The sequence below is a fragment of the Acanthaster planci genome, linkage group LG14 (genome assembly GCF_054643075.1).
Source record: "Acanthaster planci isolate LZ-2023a linkage group LG14, COTS_SCS, whole genome shotgun sequence".
NCBI lineage: Eukaryota > Metazoa > Echinodermata > Asteroidea > Valvatida > Acanthasteridae > Acanthaster > Acanthaster planci.
Window position 1 is genome coordinate 7,103,991 of NC_141790.1, and position 19,101 is coordinate 7,123,091.

Sequence of the window (19,101 nt, forward strand, 5' to 3'; positions counted from 1 at the left end):
TTTAGTTTTCTGCGTATTGGCTTTGTTGGTTTGGGAATACAAACAGATGGCTAAACTGCTGTACTAATGCTGTCCTTAATTTCAAGTTTTCCTTAGGTTTGTGAACAAACCTAGATGTACCCAGCAGGCTTCATGCTGCACAGCCAGTTGATACTAGTAATTACAATGTCTAAAACTCTAGGCTTAAAGGTGATTTTGCTTCAATGCAGAGGACAAAATTCTTTCCACTTTCCAAGCTGTTCTTCACAGTAAACCACTTAAAGGGGATTCACACCACTGTCAGTCAAATCACCAGAGTCACTGCAAAGTTAAACAGTCAGCCTGGTTTACCATAGAATTACTCAATCCCTTTGCAGTGAATACAGGCCAAAAGCATCCAGTGGCCAATTTAAAAAAAAAAAGGCATAACTTTGAACCATGCTTAAGGCCAAGAAAATTGTGCATCTTATGCAATCTACAATGACTGTGTAAGATAGTAAGTTTCGTGAAATCATTCCTAATTTGTTGCACAACTTACACAATAAAATAGGGTGCAAGTGGAGTTACACCATTGTGTAAAGTTTTGTGAAATTGGCTGCTCACCAGCCCACCTACAAGGACAATCCTACTACAAGGACAACCCACCTGCAAGGACAACCCACTTGCAAGGACAACCCACCTGCAAGGACAACCCACCTGCAAGGACAACCCACCTGCAAGGACAACCCACCTGCAAGGACAACCCACCTGCAAGGACAACCCACCTGCAAGGACAACCCACCTGCAAGGACAACCCACCTACAAGGACAATCCACCTACAAGGACAACCCACCTGCAAGGACAACCCACCTGCAAGGACAACCCACCTGCAAGGACAACCCACCTGCAAGGACAACCCACCTGCAAGGGCAACCCACCTGCAAGGACAACCCACCTGCAAGGACAACCCACCTGCAAGGACAACCCACCTGCAAGGGCAACCCACCTGCAAGGACAACCCACCTGCAAGGACAACCCACCTGCAAGGACAACCCACCTGCAAGGACAACCCACCTGCAAGGACAACCCACCTGCAAGGACAACCCACCTGCAAGGACAACCCACCTGCAAGGACAACCCACCTGCAAGGACAACCCACCTGCAAGGACAACCCACCTACAAGGAAAACCCACCTACAAGGACAATCCACCTACAAGGAAAACCCACCTGCACTTCAGAAACTTGCCTAATGTGAAACAAAGGAAACTTTTGTAAGCTTTCTTTCCCAAGCTGTATGTCAAAACACCACTTAGCCATGAAGCATTTCTTTCAAGTGATGAAGTTTTACAATCTAGAGTGATGAGTTGTACTTCCTGACAACTTCTGCAATTTGGCGTATATCTTCTGGCCTGGTGTGACAGCAGCCCCCAACGTAGCGTGCTCCCAGCTCAATCCAGCTGGTCACCAGCCTCTCTAGGTCAGGCACTTGGTATTCCCCAAGCTTCCTGGAAAGAAATAGAAACAAGCTTTGGTTTGTCATCCAAGGACACATCGGTACTAAAGTTTCCAAAAGTTAACCAGTTAACGATTAATTAATTACGTCTGGTTTTCTCCCTCCCCCCCAAAAAGCTCCCTGGGGCACATTTTTTTTTCACGCAAATTCTTCAACCTTGTAATTTATTTCTGGCCTAACCGAGCACAATGCCTGATATGTCAAGTGCAGAAATAAAAAGGAATTCTCCAACAAGAGCACATGTCCTGTGTGGCAACTGATTAAATAGTATTTTGACGTTTGATCAGAGATCAGAATATGGAGACAAAATTACCCCAGTGCCCCCCCCCAAATAGAAACCATAGCGTTGCTTGCTGGCAATATCTACAGGCAACACCTGTCATTGTAAGCAACCGACATCGGCAACATTAAGAAATCATCAAATATTCTGAGACCCGTTTTCTTGCTATTGTGGATGTTCCTGTGCTGAGACATGTCAGACCTGTCAGTGCACAAACCTGTCATCGTCAACATTTGAGAACATGTTCTTTAAATGTCACGTCTCTCAAAAACGAAACTTCTGACTGGTTGGATTTTGTCTGATTGAGTGGTACTGATTTCTTTTCATTAACTGAGACATGGTTGAGAGTCATGGATGATGCACATCGGATTCAAGCAACACCTATCGGCTTTAAGTTCTTCCATGTTCCTCGCACTGGACAAACAGGTGGTGGCACAGCATTTCTGGCCAGTGAGACTCTTCAAGTCACTAAACAGTCAGGTGAAGAGTATCAGTCGTTTGAATCCTCTGAGTGGCTGATTAAGTCTGCATCATAGACTTTGAGGTTGGCTGTTATATATTGCCCACCTTATTCAGTTTCCCATTAGGTTGGGGTTGTAACTTTTCTTGATGAATTTTCTGATTATTTGGAATCTCTTATATTATGTAGTGAATCACTAATTATTACTGGCGATTTCAATTTTATGTTGCTAACAGTGATTGCAACGATGCCACACATTTTCTTGAGTTGCTGGAATCACTGAATTTGAAACAGTATGTTGATTTTCCCGCTCATGTGCATGGTCATATATTAGACCTGGTTATCACAAGACAATCTGAATCCATTGTGAATGGTCTCGTATCTGATCAGATGTTTTCCGATCACTTTGCAATTATGTGCTCTCTTAATTTTTCTTATCCACCCATGTCATTCTCAGAAAATTCAGGCAATTGAAGTCGACAAATTCAGGGATGACATTTTAAGCAAGATGTTTTATCCTTAGGCGATGATACAGGTGTAAATGATCTTAGCATGTCTTATGATACCACTCTTCGTTCATTACTTGATAATCATGCTCCTGTTGTAATGAAAACTACCGTTGTGCGACCTCGGGTTCCCTTGGCTCAATGATGACATTAAATCAGTGAAGCAGCGTCAGAGAAAATATGAGAGAAAATGGCAAGCGACCAAACAAGAATGTGATCTTATCCTTTTTAAGTGTACAAGGAACAGGGTAATCTTACTTATGAACCAATCTCATTGTGAGTACTAATAATAACTTTATTACCAAGAATAGCAGTGATCCTAGGCGGTTTTCAAGGCTTGTACATCTCTTTTTAACCCTAACAGTCCCAAATCCTCCAATTTAAATACGATTTTACATACACCCTTGGGATTAGGGTTAACATACCTCAGTGTTATCCCCACATGTTAATGATTTTCAACTTGCCAATGACATGGGTTTATTTTTTGTGAGTAAAGTTGATTCCATCCGTCGTAGGTTGTCCAGTACTGATCACTTCAGATTTTCGACTCAATATGCAACTGACATGTTGGTTTTTCCATGTCTTTCTGACTTTGACTATGTCTCTGAAGTTTGTGTGAGGAAAATTATTAATGGTTCATCCAAAAAATCATGCCTGTTAGCCCAAATTCCTACCCATTTGTTGATGGATTACTTGGATGTTTTGTTACCCTTTATCACTCAGATCATGAATGTTTCCTTAAAATCGGGATGTTTTCCAGAACTCTGGAACTCATCTGTTGTGCTTCCTCTCCTAAAAAAAATGAGTTTGGATGCCAAGGTTGAAAACTATCGTCTGGTTAGCAACTTACAGTTTATCTCAAAGATACTTCAGAAAATTGTTTGTGATCAGTTTCAATTACATCTTACTTCGCATAATCTGTTCCTTACATTTCAGTCAGCATATCGTAAGTTTCATAGTACTGAAACTACGTTACTGAGGGTAAAAACTGACTTACTACTGGCTATGAACAATAAACAGGTTACCTTACTTGTTTTAATTCAAGCTCTGCTTTTAACACACTTGATCACAGTATTCTCTTGAGCATTCTGAGAAAGAAGTTCAGAGTTGATGGCATTGTTCTTGAATGGTTCAAGCCATACTTGTCTGGGAGATCTCAGCGTGTATTAATTAACAACACACTGTTGGATAAGCATAACCATGTACGGGGTGTTCCACAAGGTTCTTGTTTGGGCCCCTTGCTAGTTATTTTATATACAAGTGAACTTTTTGACATTGTAAAATCCCATAATCTTCAGGTCCATTGTTATGCCGATGACACACAGCTTTACATTTCATTTTCACCTGATGTAGCTAGAAATCAAGTGTCAGCTTTGTGTGTCATGGAATCATGTGTAAAGGATTTACGTTCCTGGATGTCAACAAGTGGCCTATTCCTTAATGACAGCAAATCAGAATTCTTGGTCATTGGTACTCGTCAGCAACTAGCTAAAGTTAAGATCAATGGGGTTCAGGTTGGAGAATCTCTAGTTAGACCTGCTACTTTTGCGGAATTTGGGGGCGTGGTTTGATGTTAACTTGTCCATAAGTGATCATGTGGTTAAAACGTGCAAGTCTGCATTTTACTTCCTGCACAACATTAGATCTATTAGGAATTACCTAACAAGTCCCAGTACTGAAACACTCATTCATGCTTTTATTACATCTAAGTTTGCACGGGGTGCATGGGGTGTTTTGGCACCTCAGGGAGTGACGACCCTGCCCATAATCGTGTAGTCCTGGGCTCAGCTGGCTCTGGCTGACAGTACCTGGTAAGGGCCCCATGCCAGGGTTACGGTGAAGCCAGTGGCAGCAGGCCAATTCATCCTGAATTGAGTGCTTGAAAGTTATTGTCATCGACGGACGACAGATGATTCAAGACCTAAAAGACGTTCCACCCTGATCTACAAGGAGCTACATAGACAGAAGATCGATATAGCAGCACTGCAGGAGACAAGAATTGAGGGCCGCGGCCAAATGCGACATGGAGCCTCACACCATCTTCTGGCAAGGTAAAAACTGGAGTAAGAAGAGAGGCTGGCGTTGCTTTTGCAAGTGCCAACAGACTTGTTTTTAAGCTGCCATCTCTGCCCAAAGGACTGTCAGAAAGGTTGATGAGTCTGCTTATGCCCCTGGCCAACAAGAATTTTCTCACCCTAATATGTGTTTATGCACCAACCATGACCTACTCTGAACAGGACAAAGAAGCCTTCTATGAGGAGCTAAGTCAAGCTGTGGACGCTATTTCGAAAGCGGACAGGTTACTCATACTGGGTGACTTCAATGCAAGAGTGGGAAGTGACTATAAAACGTATGGTGGCATGGTTGGAAGGTTTGGCAAAGGTGGAGTTAACTCCAATGGTGTTCTCCTGCTCAGCTTTTGTGCTCAATGGAATTTGTGCATCACCAACACCTACTTCAATCAACCTGATCACCACTTCTACTCTTGGATGCACCCCAGATCGAAGCCCTTTCACCTGCTTGATTGTATACTTTCTGGAAAACAACATTTGAAGGAAGTATTTGTCACCAGGGCTATGAGGGGTGCAGAATGCTCCACTGACCATTACCTGATAAGAGCAAAAGTAGAGCTCCAGTTGCAGACTCCAAGAAGAAAGTCATCGGCTGCTGTCCCCAAAAAGCTGGATGTGAAAAAGCTGAATTTGGCTTTTTTTTGGTCATGCCTTGATCCACTCTTTGCACATGCCTCTGGAGATGTTGAGTCCGATACCATCAGAAGATATAGACTCTTCATGGAGCACTCGGAAGAACATCATTATGAACACTGCAACAGAAGTTCTTGGTCATCCTAACTGAAAGTCCCCAGACTGGTTTAGCGACAATCAGGATAAAATTCAAGCCCTCCTTATGGAAAAGCAGAAAGCACATTGCCAATATCTCAGTGACACCTCTGAAAGGATCAAGAAGCTGCTAACTAATACAAAGGTAAACCTCCAACGTGAAGTGAGGAGAATGAAGAATGCCTGGTGGGATAAGAAGGCCAATGAGTTGTAGACATTGGCAGATGCCGGCAACTCCCATTGCTTGTGCTCAGTCCTTAAGTCCGTATATGGTCTGTGAACAAATACTCTCACCCCTGTGAAATCAGCCGATGGGAGTTGCCTCCTAATGGACTATAATCAGACATAACAGACCGACGGAGGGAACACTTTCACAAGGTATTAAACAAACAAGGACCTACTAGAGGTGATGCTACATCCACACTTGTAGTTCACCCAACAAGATATGAACTTGATGAACCAATCACTTTTCACGAGGTGGAAAAGGCTCTAAACCAAACTCAATCTGGCCAAGTCTCCCGGCTTAGACGGCATCCCCTCAGAAACCTCAAGTATGGAGGTCAACAGGTTATAGACCGCCTACTTCACCTGTACAATCTCTGTTGGGCCCAGGAACAATTTCCTCAAGAATTCAAGGACGCTTTAATAGTTACTATATAAAAGAAGAAGGGTGATGGGTGTGACTACGGTAACCATGGTGGGATCTCCCTTTTGTCCACTGCAGGAAAAGTGTTTGCAAAGGTTCTTCTAAACAGACTGAAACAAGTATCTGAGAGGGTTCTCCCTGAAAGCCAATGTGGCTTTCGGGCTGGAAGGTCAACATCTGACATGTCATTTACTCTGTGTCAACTACAAGAGAAGGCTATTGAGCAGCAACAACCTCTGTATATTGTATTTGTTGATTTCTCCAAAGCTTTCGACAATGTTGACAGAACCACATTGTGGGAAGTGCTCAAGGTGTACGGTTGCCGTAGTAAGTTTATAAACATTGTCAGACAGTTTCACGACAACATGTCCGCTGTGGTTTCTGTAGGAGGTGGCACTAGTGCTTCTTTTTCAGTTTACCATGGAGTCAAGCAGGGGTGCATGTTGGCACCAACACTCTTTGCAGTGTACCTTGCTGCAGTGTTGGAATATGTGGCTTCCGGAACTAACAAAGGTGTGTATATTTGAACCAGAAAAAGATGGGAGTCTATTCATCTTGCCCAGCTTCGAGCTACTTCGAAGACCAAATTAGTCTGATTACCAACTTGTTCGCTGAAGCTGCAGCTTGTTTTGGACTGCGAATAAATGCCACCAAAGCTGAACTTCTCTACCAACCACCAACCACCACCACAACAGCAAGAGCTGCAACAACCTGTCGTACAAGTGCATGGAGACGCATTGAAGACTACTGCCACTTTCACCTACCTAGGCAGCACTGTCACCAAAAAGAAGTCATCTGATGCTGAGATTGACCGGAAAATCCAGGCAGCCTGTAAGGAGTCATCTCAAACCTCGTCCGGGATAAGTTGGGGGAAAACTGCGGTAGAGTGTTGCGGTGGAATGTTGAAGGCTGCTGAGATTTTCCCTACAATCTCCCCCGCAATGAAGCTATCAGTATTTGTATACACATTCCTCAGCCCTCCCCCCTCCCCCTCTGTGGTTTTGGCCAGGCAGGGCACTCAAGGACACCTGTGGTTCTGTTGACGGACGAGCCACAGGCAAAGACTGCAAATCTAAGAATTGCTCACTCCCTACACAGTTTCATGAAACTGCTCTGTCTGTATCACTTGAAATAAATATATTTTGACCCTTTTAAAGAACTCAAAGCTTATTTTTTATCTGGCTGAAAAGCTTTGGTACTACTTCAGGCTCTTATAACTTTATTTGCATTCAATCTGGCGATATTACTGGACAAAAGGTCATGAACAATATGCACTGTAATTTGTATCTCAAACAATCTCGATATCTTTTTATGAGGAAAAGAAATCTTGGCATAATATAAGGAAGGTTGGGTAGAGAATGTTGATGTCAAATTCTGATCAGACAATTCTGGAACCTTTCAAAAAGTTAAAGTGAATAGTGCATAATGATCTTGGACAGAATTATGGAAACCATTTAGGTCAAACTTAATATGCTACCTTAATAAAAGAGGTACATGTATTAAACATGGAAAATAACTTGTAAATAAATGTACTTGAAAATGAAGTTATTTTGTGCTGGTGAATTAAATCAACTGTGTGATATAACTTTCCACAAATTTTGAAACCTTGCATTTTTGATCAACAAATGACTTCAGAACTGAATGGGTATAATCACGGAGGTATAACAAGGGGCAGAGATAACACGCTTATTCATTTGCCAAGTTAGTGTAACAAATTTATATAATAAGAGGAAATAACAAAGTCTGTAATTTCCCCCAAAAAACTATCTGACTCAGTCTTCAACACTGAAGGCATGACCGCAGAGAAAGTCAGTGTGTTCAGTGATCCAAGGTCAGTTTCTAGAAACCGCAAACCACTTAACTACTGACCACCTGTTACAAGCCCACTGGTAATGTAAACAGTCCTTCACAGTAAGTGACCTACTAATGCAAAATTCCTCCACAAGTTCCCCGCAATAAATGCACAGCTACTTGCGGGGAAATTGTGGGGAAAGGATTCAGTTTCCCCACAATTTTCCCACAACTTATCCCGGACGAGATTTGAGATGACTCCTAAGGCATTCGGGTCTTTCCAGCAGCGTCTCTGGTCTCTCAAACTCAGCACTAAGATCAAGGTCTACAACAGCAGTGTTGCCATCGCTTCTATACTCCACTGAAGCTATGATACTCTATTGCAAACACATCAAGCAGCTGACCCAAATCCAGCTTCCCCACATGCGCCAGATCATGAACGTCAAGTGGCAAGACAGAGTTCCAGATGTGACTGTCCTGGAACGGGCAGGGGCTGTGAGCGTGGAAGCCTTAATTATCGCTGCTCAGATCCGATGGGCTGGTCATGTCTTTCGGATGTCTGATCAGCAACTCCCTAAGCAAGTGCTTTTCAGTGAATTCCTGTATGGGAAATAGAAGTGTGGTGGCCAGAGACAGCCCTATAAAGAGGTTCTAAAACACCACATGAAGTGTGCTGAGATTGACACTGGTACCTGGGAACACCAAGCCTCATCCAGATCAACATGACGGGGTGTTTTACACGAGGCAACCAGTAGAGTTGAGAAGCGGGCCGCTGAGTATATGTCAGCTCATGAGCAACGCCACTTCATTCCAAGTGTTAGTGTCTTCACCTGTGGCAAATGCAACTGGCTGTGTAGATCCAAAGCTGATCTAGCAGCTCACCTGCAAGACCAACCCTACGTAATAATTAAACCATCTTACCTCTCTCTCCTATCTTGTCTTCATTGAAAACGTGGGTGCTAGGTTTGTGTGTAATATGTATAAGTATTGTCATTTCACATCTATTCTTGTTGATCTTCACTGGCTCCCAGTTAAGTCTAGAATTGTTTTCAAGATCTTACTTCTGGTCTTCAAACACTCCATGGTGACTGTCCTGAATACTTGTCACAGCTCATCACTGTTTGCACTGAGTCTTGTTACCGTCTTCTTAGTTCTGACTAGAGTAATGGTATTCTTCTTTGATATCCATCCATTCATAGTAGGACCTGTCTAGGTGATCAGTCCTTTTTACATGCGGCCCCATATCTGTGGAATCAACTCCCAGTTCAGGTACGACATGCCACAAGTTTAGACCATTTAAGGCACTGCTAAAAACTCATTTAGGATCGCTTTTGAGCTGTGATGTGTTTTTATCAGTATTTTAACAACTTTTATTGGTTTGCACCCTTCTGTGACGGCTTTAATGTCCTGCTGTATCTGTGTACTTAATTTATTTTGTTTTAATATCTGTGTGTAATAGTAAATTAATGTTTTAGTGATTCTGTGTCTTTTCAATTCTGATGAAATTTTTATATTACACAAGTTTATTTTTCTGTTATTGGTTGTACAGTGCCTTTGAATATTTTTGAATAGAATTTGTGCGTAATAAATTCATTTAATGATAATAATAATCCAAACTTTCAGAAGCTATTACAAGAAAAAATATTTAAGGCATTAATCTAAGAAGTTATTTTTCATTTGTTTTAGATAGTTAACTTTAACCCCTTCACGGTGGGATTCTTTTGACCGCGACTGCTGGGCTGTGGTATGCCCAGTATGCAAAGCTCTGTCCAGCAGCAGGCCCCACTGAACCAGCAGCTGCACGGTGAATAGACTGTATGTGTGGTATGCACTAATCCTCACACAATGCTGCGGTGTTTGCAGTCTTCTGCCACCGCCGTGAAGGGGTTTAAGGAATTTGGTAGGGTGAATCTGGGTGGGGTCACATGGGAGGTAGTACATTAATATTTTTTGATTTGGCAGGGATTCACCCTGCAAGATTTCTGGCCAAGCCCTACACATAACTCCCTCTGCCAAATACCTGCCATCAAAGAACTCCTTCCTTTTGTCCGGGTAGACGACAAATGGCTTGTCCCCAACAACACTCTCGGCTCTCTCAAGGAGTGAGGCCACGTTGCTTGGGTTGCAACAGTTGCAGCCTACGGCGACTATCTGCTCGGAATCAACCACTGCCCTGACACCATCAACAAATGTCTCACCGTGCCATATATGCTGGTTGTCCTTCGAATGGAAAAAGTGTGAGCATATTACAGTGTAAGCTATCCAGTAAGCAGCATATAGGCAGCATGGAAAACATGCACCATGTTTATCAACCATGTTTCATCTTACCACTATGAAGGGACGCTTCAATGTCAAAATTGCACATGTAAAAAATAACAGTACACATCACCTTGTACTGCGGCTTTTGAAAGTGGGCAATTATTTCTTTCGTTCAAAATATGTAAAGCCTAATGATTTCCAAACAGCTGTAATGATTTCCAAAGGCATTCAAGGTATCAAAAGGCAGACCATAGTGAGACGTGGCAGCATGTCTGTTTGTATGGGCCTATTCTGATGTAGGTAGTTGGCAGATAGTTGACCCATGTTTGCTGTCTGCCTCCATGTTTGTGTTAGTCCTCACGAAGAATTTGCATACGACTGCATGTCAACAAAGACCGTGCAGTGATGTTTTAAAATGTACAGCAGATGGAATTTGGTAATGTGATGCAATTTGTAAAAAATTAATTATCATTAGTGCTGGGTTTAAGAGGTACTATTAAATTTTAACTGTCAATTAAAACACAATGCTGTCATATACCTATTTCAAAATTGACAACCTGGGTCCCAGTGAGGAATATCCATACATGTTGGTGGCACAGCATGTAGGCCCCATGGTTGTTAAATGCCGATGGAATATAATTATAGACTTTGGTGTATTTTTTCCTCCTCAAACGTTGTCAGATGGCACAGGAAGAACAGCGCTCAAAACATGACACCAAAGAAAGTATCAAACTTCAGCTTTTGATTAAAGGAGCTGCAATTACCAGGGTTTGGCTGGCAGAGCAAGCTACATGAAGATGTCCAGGTGACACAAGGACTGACCTTTACAGAGTAACTGAGCCAGGCTTTGGTATCTGGAAAGTCTTTGAGTAGCTCCACGACAGCTTCAGCCTCAATTTGGCATGGGATGGTCTCTACGGCGATGAGCTCCACGCCAGACCTCACCAAAGCCTCCAGATGTGGCCCGTGCCATTCCTTCAGTTCCTGGAGTGAGAAAGTTGAGAAATGAAAGTGAAGTCAGTTGCAACTGGTTCAAACAGCACATCAACAGCAATTAAAAAGCAAGTGTTGAAAAAGTCAGGACTTAAAACCGAGAAAATCATCAAGAGAACACTAGTCAAAGAATCCTGTGATGAGAACCACAATCCTTTAAATCCACCAAAGATTTTAGAGGAATGTTAACACGCCAGGATTATTTTGACTGCGACTGCTGGGCTGTGGTATGCCCTGAATAGAGGGCTTTGTCCAGCAGCAGGGACCATTGAACCAGCAGCTGCATGGTGAATAGCCTGTATGTGTGGTGTGCACTAATCTTCACACAATGGTGCAGTAGTAGCAGTCCTCCGTAGCGAAGAGGTTAAAAATTGAGGAAGGTAGACCAAAAATTACTTATGGCTTGGTGCCCCTAGGAAATATGTGTCACCAGTATCCTGTGGATGAATGGAATCTGGAGAATTCAGGAAGGGTCTTGCAAAAATGTCTAAGGTGAGGGGGGGGGCATTTTAACATTCCTTTTGACGTGCCTCTTGTGCAAATTCCTAAATTGGTCTTGAAGAGCAAATCTTTCTTGGATGCCATCTGCTGTCAATTTTGCTCTGGTAAATAGGGCATAAAATGCTTCCAAGGATGCTCCAAGAACAAAAATGTCTCCATGAAGCCTACAGTTTGTGCCATATTGTAGTTGAGTCAACATTTTCCAAGTCCAAGTTCCAGACCCGAATCCACTTTCACTGTTTTGAGTGTGAGTCTTTGATTTCTTGGCTTCAAGTCCAGCACTGCTTTCTGCTGTTTGGTGGAGTCACAGTGTACTGCAATATTTAAACTAAAACATGTACCTCTTTTGTTTTCGTGTCTGCGTATACCCCGCTGTATTCTGAAGAGTCATGTTGGCTGGCACCGTATGGGCCCAGGGAACCGGCCACAACTGGTTTCTGTCTCCCTGGAATGTAGTCAAATCGACCTCATAGTTGAGAACTGGCAAAGCTTTGATTTTTTCTAAGTCCATAAAGAAACCCATGTCACAATGGTATTCTTGAAGGCAGGGCAAATTGGCCAGGTTTGGGAAAAGAAAAGGATTGTGGATTTTGACAAATTCAGCATGAAGTTGAAATATATTTTAAGCTGGCACAATATTTTATCTCAAAGGGAAAATAAGAAAAACTGCAAACTCCTAGATATATAATAACTACATCTCAACATGTTGAAAATGGAGGAAACGGTTGGAAAAATGAAAGGAGAACAAAAAATCTGAAATCCTATTATAGCAAAGATATTGTGACAGAAAGTGTATAGATATAGAACCAGTCTAATTTTATTAATGAACTGAAGTAACTGTGGAGTGTACTGGCTGGGCAGAGTACATGTACAGCGTGCTGTGTACACATGGTCAAAGGGCCAGAGCAAGCGCATGGAGCAGTTGCATGCTGGACTTCTAGGAATGAAGTTGGTAAATTGGGCGTGGAGCGAGGAAATTGTCAGCGCTATGCAAAGTGTTGTGTGGTGCTTATGCGTAGCGAGTATGGAACTGTATAGACTGTGCGTGGCTAACTGGCTTGTATAGCTAATGTGTTGCAAGTACAAAGCTGTATGGGCTGTACGTTGCTAATGCCGGCTCGCATGTGAGGTGTAGCTCGTACAAAGTTGTACATGTACATTGCTGACGCGGTGTGCATCATTGACTCGGTGGTGCGTTGCTTACGCAGTGGTGCATTATTGATGCAGTGTGACTTCGCTGATGCCCAGAGTATTGAGTGTTGATACATTTGAGTGTAACCCTGGGTTAGTTCAGTGCTTAGTCCAATTGAAGAAGAGGACTTGGGTAATAAAACAACCCTTCCAATCACATTACTGTACACTGCATTTGTTGATTGTTGTTGAATAAATTGTCTTTCCTGTACCGACAATTCTCTTGCCAAGGATTGCTTTCTTGACAGGTTCATTGTGTACCTTTTAATGACAGAGAGTAATCAACACTCAGTCACAATCGGCGGTATATTTCCTCCAAAACGGACCCGCACCCTTAGCCTTGAGGTTGCTCTGTGTGGTCTCTTGTCTCGGGGAGAACCTTAGGTTGGGGAGATTGACTCTGCCACTAACAGTGCTAGATTTGATCCCATCAACTTAGGGTAGGCCCAGGGATGCCCACCACAATATCATGTTTGTTGGACTCACACATGCTCATGTGCAAAAATTTAGTAAAGTCACGTGTAAAGGTTTCTGTGCAGTGATGGTCCTTTGGTGGGACCTAATTATGCATTTACAGGTTTATGATTATGTTAGCAGTGTTTCCCTTATGGTTTGAAGTTTCCCCAAGTGTTTCAACACCTAGAAACATTTTATCTCATGAATAGGAATGGAAGCTGTAGTTGGAGTAAAACAAGAAAATTTTATGCTTTTACAAAGTTATTTCCTTCAGTGGTTGAAACTTGAACAAAATTTACCTGTTGGTTTTGACAATTAAATTGAAAATGATTTTTAGTTAAAAAACAAAATCTCTCTCTGCTCTCAAATGGGTAATAGTCTTCACAATGACACACATGAAGCATAAGTTATAGACATTCAAAGCATAGCAAAATTGTCAAACCATCAGGGAACACTGCTAGCTTATTACAGGCCCCCTTTATGACTTATGCCAGTTGGGTGCAGGACACACTGAGTAAGCAGAACCAATTTCTGTTTGATGTGTGATGATGAAATGATTCCTCCCAATCTGTCTCCACTTTGCCAGCGAGGGGGTGCTTCAAGTCGGGGCACAGAATCCAGAAAGACCCCTCCCCAGACCTCTACAGATCTTTCTTCTCATTCACCTGAGTCTCTGTCCTTGTTCTCAGCCCAGAACTCTTCCACAGCCTCCACGGCGACCCTTGTTGCCAGGGCAAACAACTCAAGGGCGTCCTCTCTCGACATACCCACAGACTCAATAAAACCCTGAATACTCGCCTGTAATAGAGTAGATAAAAATGGTCCAAAAGATGATAAATGGACAGTCTGCATTTAGTGCTTTTTAGAAGAAATCTGCATGTTTTCCACAGGTGGGGCTCAAACCATAAACTGCTGTCTTGTGCAATCAGCAGCCATCTTAACCTCTTGGCTACTGTGTGTGGCAGGCTTGGCTGAGAAGGCTGAATCAATACACCAGAGGATGAATCCTTCCTTGTCGTTCTCTATCAATGAATCTTTGGTGTTAAGGTAATTCATTGTTCAATTGAATGTTTTCTCTTCACTGAAGCTCAGACACTGCAAGTACTACACAAGTGAAGCAAACACGAAGAATGTCATAAGCTCCAGCAGCCTATTTCATGAAACGTGGTGTACATTTAACTCTGCACCGTGCATAAGCCTTATGCTACAAATTTATGCTGCAGCTGGGCAGTAATACTGACATTCGATTTCATGAAAAGTTTCGTAGCTGCGCCATGTTTTAATGACATTAAATTTCTTGTACAAAACAGCTCTTACAATTTTGTTTCTTTCCAATATAACAACAGTCATCAAACAGTCCTTGACTCACCTCTGCCCACCATTTTGAAAAGTTTTCGTCTTTGCTTCACTGGCCCTGGACAAAAATCTCCCACTTTCATCACAGCCAAACAGGTTTTTCATTACCTTCTACAACAAAATTATGTGTTTCTTGTATAAGCCTCGCTAAGTTGAACAATGATGAGGCTTAACCGAACATGATAAACTAGTCAAATTGTTAATTTTCACTTTGTGTGGCAAAACTTAGCCCACCTTAAATGAAAAATGACTACCTAAGTTACACCCTAATTTGTTGCATAAGTCGCAGAAATTGGTCTTAATTTGTGGCGTAAGGGGAGTTAAGCCATTGCGTAGTTTCGTAAAATTGGCTGCAGTTAAACCTGTGATTACAACATCTCATATAATTTCATTAAGTTAACTTACCTGGTAAGTAGCAGTTGTGATGATATCTGCCCCACTTTCCAGGAAACTTTCAAAACCAGGAAAAAGAAAAGAACAAGGCAATGAGATACACATGCATTTGCTGTCACATAATTCTGTTTACAAGACTTAATTTGAACCTGGTGCCTCCGTTCAGTTACATCAGAATTTTAATGGCACACTTTTCTCAAAGGTCAAGGTGATCCAAAGTACATGCGAACCAGTTGGCAATAGAAAGCTACATGTATGAAAAAAGAATAAAAACTGGTGAAGTCTACAGTGTACAGTCTTGTAGGAGTTTGATCAAGTATGCAGCGCTTTCAGTTTCCAGGTAACAAATGTCGCTTTACAATACAGATCTTCAGCCTGGTTTTGGGAAGGCAGATCATATTGAGTATTCAGTTCTGTATTTATATCGGTCTGAAATTGTTTAAGATGAGACTTCAGTACTGATCAACTGATCTACTATGTGCCATTTTGCAGATACAGCAGAAGACATGTCAGAAAAGAAAGGGCGGTTAGTTTTTCCTTCCTGATAATTCAAAAGGAACTTTAAGATGCGACGTTTCATGTCCCATTTTGGCTTCGAGTTTTCAATTTTAAAAGTGACCGTTGAGCAAATCAGCCAAATTTCATGATGTACTAAGTGGGAGTTGGGATTTGGACTGGTGCTTTGCACTGGCGCATGTACACAGATCAAGCAGGGTTTACAAAATTATTCTGAGCCCATATTTTCACAGTCTCTTCCTGGAGCTGGCATGATTTGGTTTCTCACAGCAAAAGAACAAGTGGATAAGAAATAAAAGTATGACAACAGAAAGTGCACACCATTCTGCCAGTACAAACTTTACCCTTAGCAGTCAGTCAAGTATTTACTGTGCCATATCCAAGAATTTCAGAATACGACTGTGTAGGAATATGCCTTGACCATATATCTGTTATAGCGCCCTCGCTTGACTACAATTGCACATGGAAGCAGCCATCTTGAATAAAGTACATGTAGTTACATAGTAAACATCCTCTCCAAACTCTCTGTCAATTCTACCCAAATAATACAGACTGTACCGCATATACATGTCAAACCTCCACCTCACCGAGTGCTGCTGAATGTCCAACGATCCTGAACTTGTTTGCTACAAGTTTCAAACTACCGGGATATGTCAGTTTAAAACAGAGCCATCAATGTCTGTTTGAACTGTATAGCAATGGGTGTCTTCACCCTCACTGCCTGAGAAACACTGGATATCACTGAGGGCATATACCACAGCAAAAACAGTCTTTGAAATCTCACCTCCCACAAATATGCATCACAAAACTGAAAAATGAACAGATACGTATGAGCTGGCAGGCAGACAAAAAAATGACCCAAAATGTATTAAAAGTTAAGGGCTCAAAATAAATACTTGTAACTGGATTTATGTGTATATTTGCACTGGTCCACTGTATGGTATATTGGAATTTAAAGTAGTTATATACTGTGAGGGATTTGAATTCTTACAGATAGAGCGTTGGTGTCCTCAGCTTTAAGAGGAAGCTTTAGGTTACCTCTTATGCACATTCTTGATCAAGTGTGGACCAGTTATTAACGGCCGGGCACTCCACAGTTCATCCTCCTGAAAACCAAAGTTTTGAAAACCCCCATAAATGTGAGCTCCACCCTTGAACAAGAGTTCTTCATCAAGCAATGACAAATCAAGCATGGAACGATGTTTCACCATGTCCCACATTCACACCTTAAAATATTTTAATACAGCATTCTGTTCTGGTCAGGCATGATATGCCTGATGACTGGGAAAAAGGTCATTTTCATTTTTTGTTATTTGGGTCTTACAATTGTCGTCCAGTTGCACTATACATGTAGATATATTTTTTAAATGCAACATTGAAATTATCATTTGAAATTAAACAAAACATTGAAATTATCATTTCAATGCGACCATGTGATTGCATGGCTGAGTGGTTAAGGTACATGGCACCGGGGATGAATCCTGTCAGGACAAATGACTTTCTGCTGGGTGACAGGTTGACCGTCTATTTCAAAAAGCATAAAGAGTACAATGCACTTGTTACTGTGTCTAGCAGCACTTGGCAGAATCCGATTCTGTGCAGTCACTCTATCTGTGTACCACTGCTAAATCTCATTCCATGCAGGGGCAGTTCTGGAGCCAACATTTTGGGGGACTGAACTCTTCGTGCATGACTTCACCTTTTAACTATTGGGAATCAAATATTTTCCAGCCTTTTTTTGAGGAGGGCCTCACAGTTTTCCCCTAGCCCCCCCCCGGGACTGCGACTGATTCAATGATTTATTGATAATGCTGCTAATGCCATCAGCCAATCACCTCATTTGTTTAATCTTTGATTGTGGAAGAATGATTCAAATAATGGGAGGTTAAGTTTGAGATTACTCGCAGGATTGATTATTAAAAAATAAGTTAACTTGCCCGGTAGGCTAGTTGAGAAACAGCTTTAGTTCGAGGCCTGACACATATATCAATCATACAGCTTTGTCCATCCAAGTCTATCATAAATTCACCATTTCAGCAATTCCTCGACCTTTTCTGTTCGTGAAATTCTCTTCTCTCTTTTGTTGTCATGAAACTGCTTTTTGTTACTTCATCGAATCACATCACCATTGTTAATCGCAAAAAATGTCAGCACAGGTGCAGTTTATGTTGACTAGTACAGACATGTACACCCAGTGGCTGGTTTGTGCAATTATGCTCAGTGCAATTAAGAACTACTGCGTATTGTGTCTATGTAACATGCTTTGAGTGTCTTCACACCTACACCCGCATTAAATGTGTTTCCTGAAACAGCTGTTTCAATAGGTGATGTGCATGTCAGGTGAGGGGGGAGGTCGTAAGTATTACATGTAGATAGCCTGTCCAGCAGTGATTTCGCCTATCAGATCCAAGAACAGAAAGAGTTCCATATGCCTCAGTGCTTAAACCAGTGAGGCTTGTCTGAAAAAGCCAAGTGTTTTCTAAATAAATGCTTCAGAATTTTCTCAGCTAATTTTCGCTTTTTACAACATGTTATCACTTTCTGATGGCTGTTATAATACTTTGAGGGAATTTTAGTGTTGGCTGTATATGGAACTCCTTTCCTTAAAGTAATGTGAGTGCAGTTCATTAGCGCTCTCCAAGATCATCAATAAACCTAGGTTGTACAAGTTTTTCGCGATCGACAGGTGAAGTGAAATGGTGTAACAAATGCCAGTGTCATATGACAACAAAACACAAATGAGAATTTCACAAACAGAAAAGGCTGGGGAATTGCCGAAATAGTCAATTACATGTAATTTAGGACTCCAGTAGACTGACCCTAGTACTCCCAGACAGTCTAAGACTAGCCTATGATAATGTACAGTAGTCGCCCTGGCTGGAAAGAGTTCTGTGTAGGCCTACAGACAACACTAATTTTCCCTTAAAATGTTATAAAATTAACAGCTGTCAGAAAGTGATAACATGTCCTTCAAAGTGTAATTTAGCCAAGAAAATTCCAAAGCATTTACTTAGAAAACAAAACCTTTTCCAGACAAGTCTCATGGTTTGTGCACATGGGCAGTGTTGTCCGTATATGGAACTCTTTCCCTACCCGGGGTCTTAACTTACAACTTACAAGGCTGATAACACCTGTGTATTGCAGCTCACTTCCCAATCCCCCGTCCAGAATTTTCACACTCATTGTTCTCTGGATCTTACAGCCCAATCCAGCAAGCCTTAACACAGCAGTGCTACTTGTGAACAGTTTTAAACTTCGAAACATCATTGCATTCGTGATTCCTGATTCGAGAAACTGTGGCTAACTGCTAACTTTTCCCGCTTCCCAAGACAAGTAAAACATCACACGTGGATTCACTGTTTACAGGGCGCGCCTACACAGTACAGTTCCACGCCGGCCAGAGTAGCGCCCCCATATTTTTGTTTTCAACCGAATTATGTAG

General features: G+C 41.9%; 1 protein-coding gene across 2 annotated transcripts; it reads right to left on the minus strand.

Moving 5' to 3' along the window:
• Positions 1 to 1,013: 1,013 nt before the first annotated feature.
• LOC110987976 (uncharacterized) lies at positions 1,014 to 19,044 on the minus strand. Of its 2 annotated transcripts, XM_087146123.1 has the most exons (9): positions 18,777 to 19,044; positions 16,698 to 16,765; positions 15,156 to 15,201; positions 14,060 to 14,192; positions 12,089 to 12,192; positions 11,076 to 11,237; positions 10,015 to 10,214; positions 3,743 to 3,805; positions 1,343 to 1,463 (listed from the first exon to the last, which is right to left on the minus strand). In XM_087146123.1, the coding sequence occupies exons 1-8, from the start codon at positions 18,924 to 18,926 to the stop codon at positions 3,784 to 3,786; spliced, it is 885 nt and encodes a 294-aa protein (XP_087002249.1). In that variant the 5' UTR covers positions 18,927 to 19,044; the 3' UTR covers positions 1,343 to 1,463; positions 3,743 to 3,783. The 2 variants fall into 2 exon arrangements, with proteins under 2 accessions (XP_022106862.2, XP_087002249.1); XM_022251170.2 differs by lacking the exon at positions 3,743 to 3,805 and having other exon boundaries at positions 1,014 to 1,463.
• Positions 19,045 to 19,101: the final 57 nt, after the last annotated feature.

What these genes read in the sequence shown, in the direction of transcription:
- LOC110987976 (XM_022251170.2), bottom strand. Translation starts at nt 18,926, where the DNA reads ATGATGTTTCGAAGTTTAAAACTGTTCACAAGTAGCACTGCTGTGTTA. An exon ending in CAGACACGAAAACAAAAGAG is followed by an intron (nt 11,238 to 12,088) that starts GTACATGTTTTA and finishes TTCTCACTCCAG; the next exon opens with GAACTGAAGGAATGGCACGG. An exon ending in GGCTCAGTTACTCTGTAAAG is followed by an intron (nt 10,215 to 11,075) that starts GTCAGTCCTTGT and finishes TTCCATTCGAAG; the next exon opens with GACAACCAGCATATATGGCA.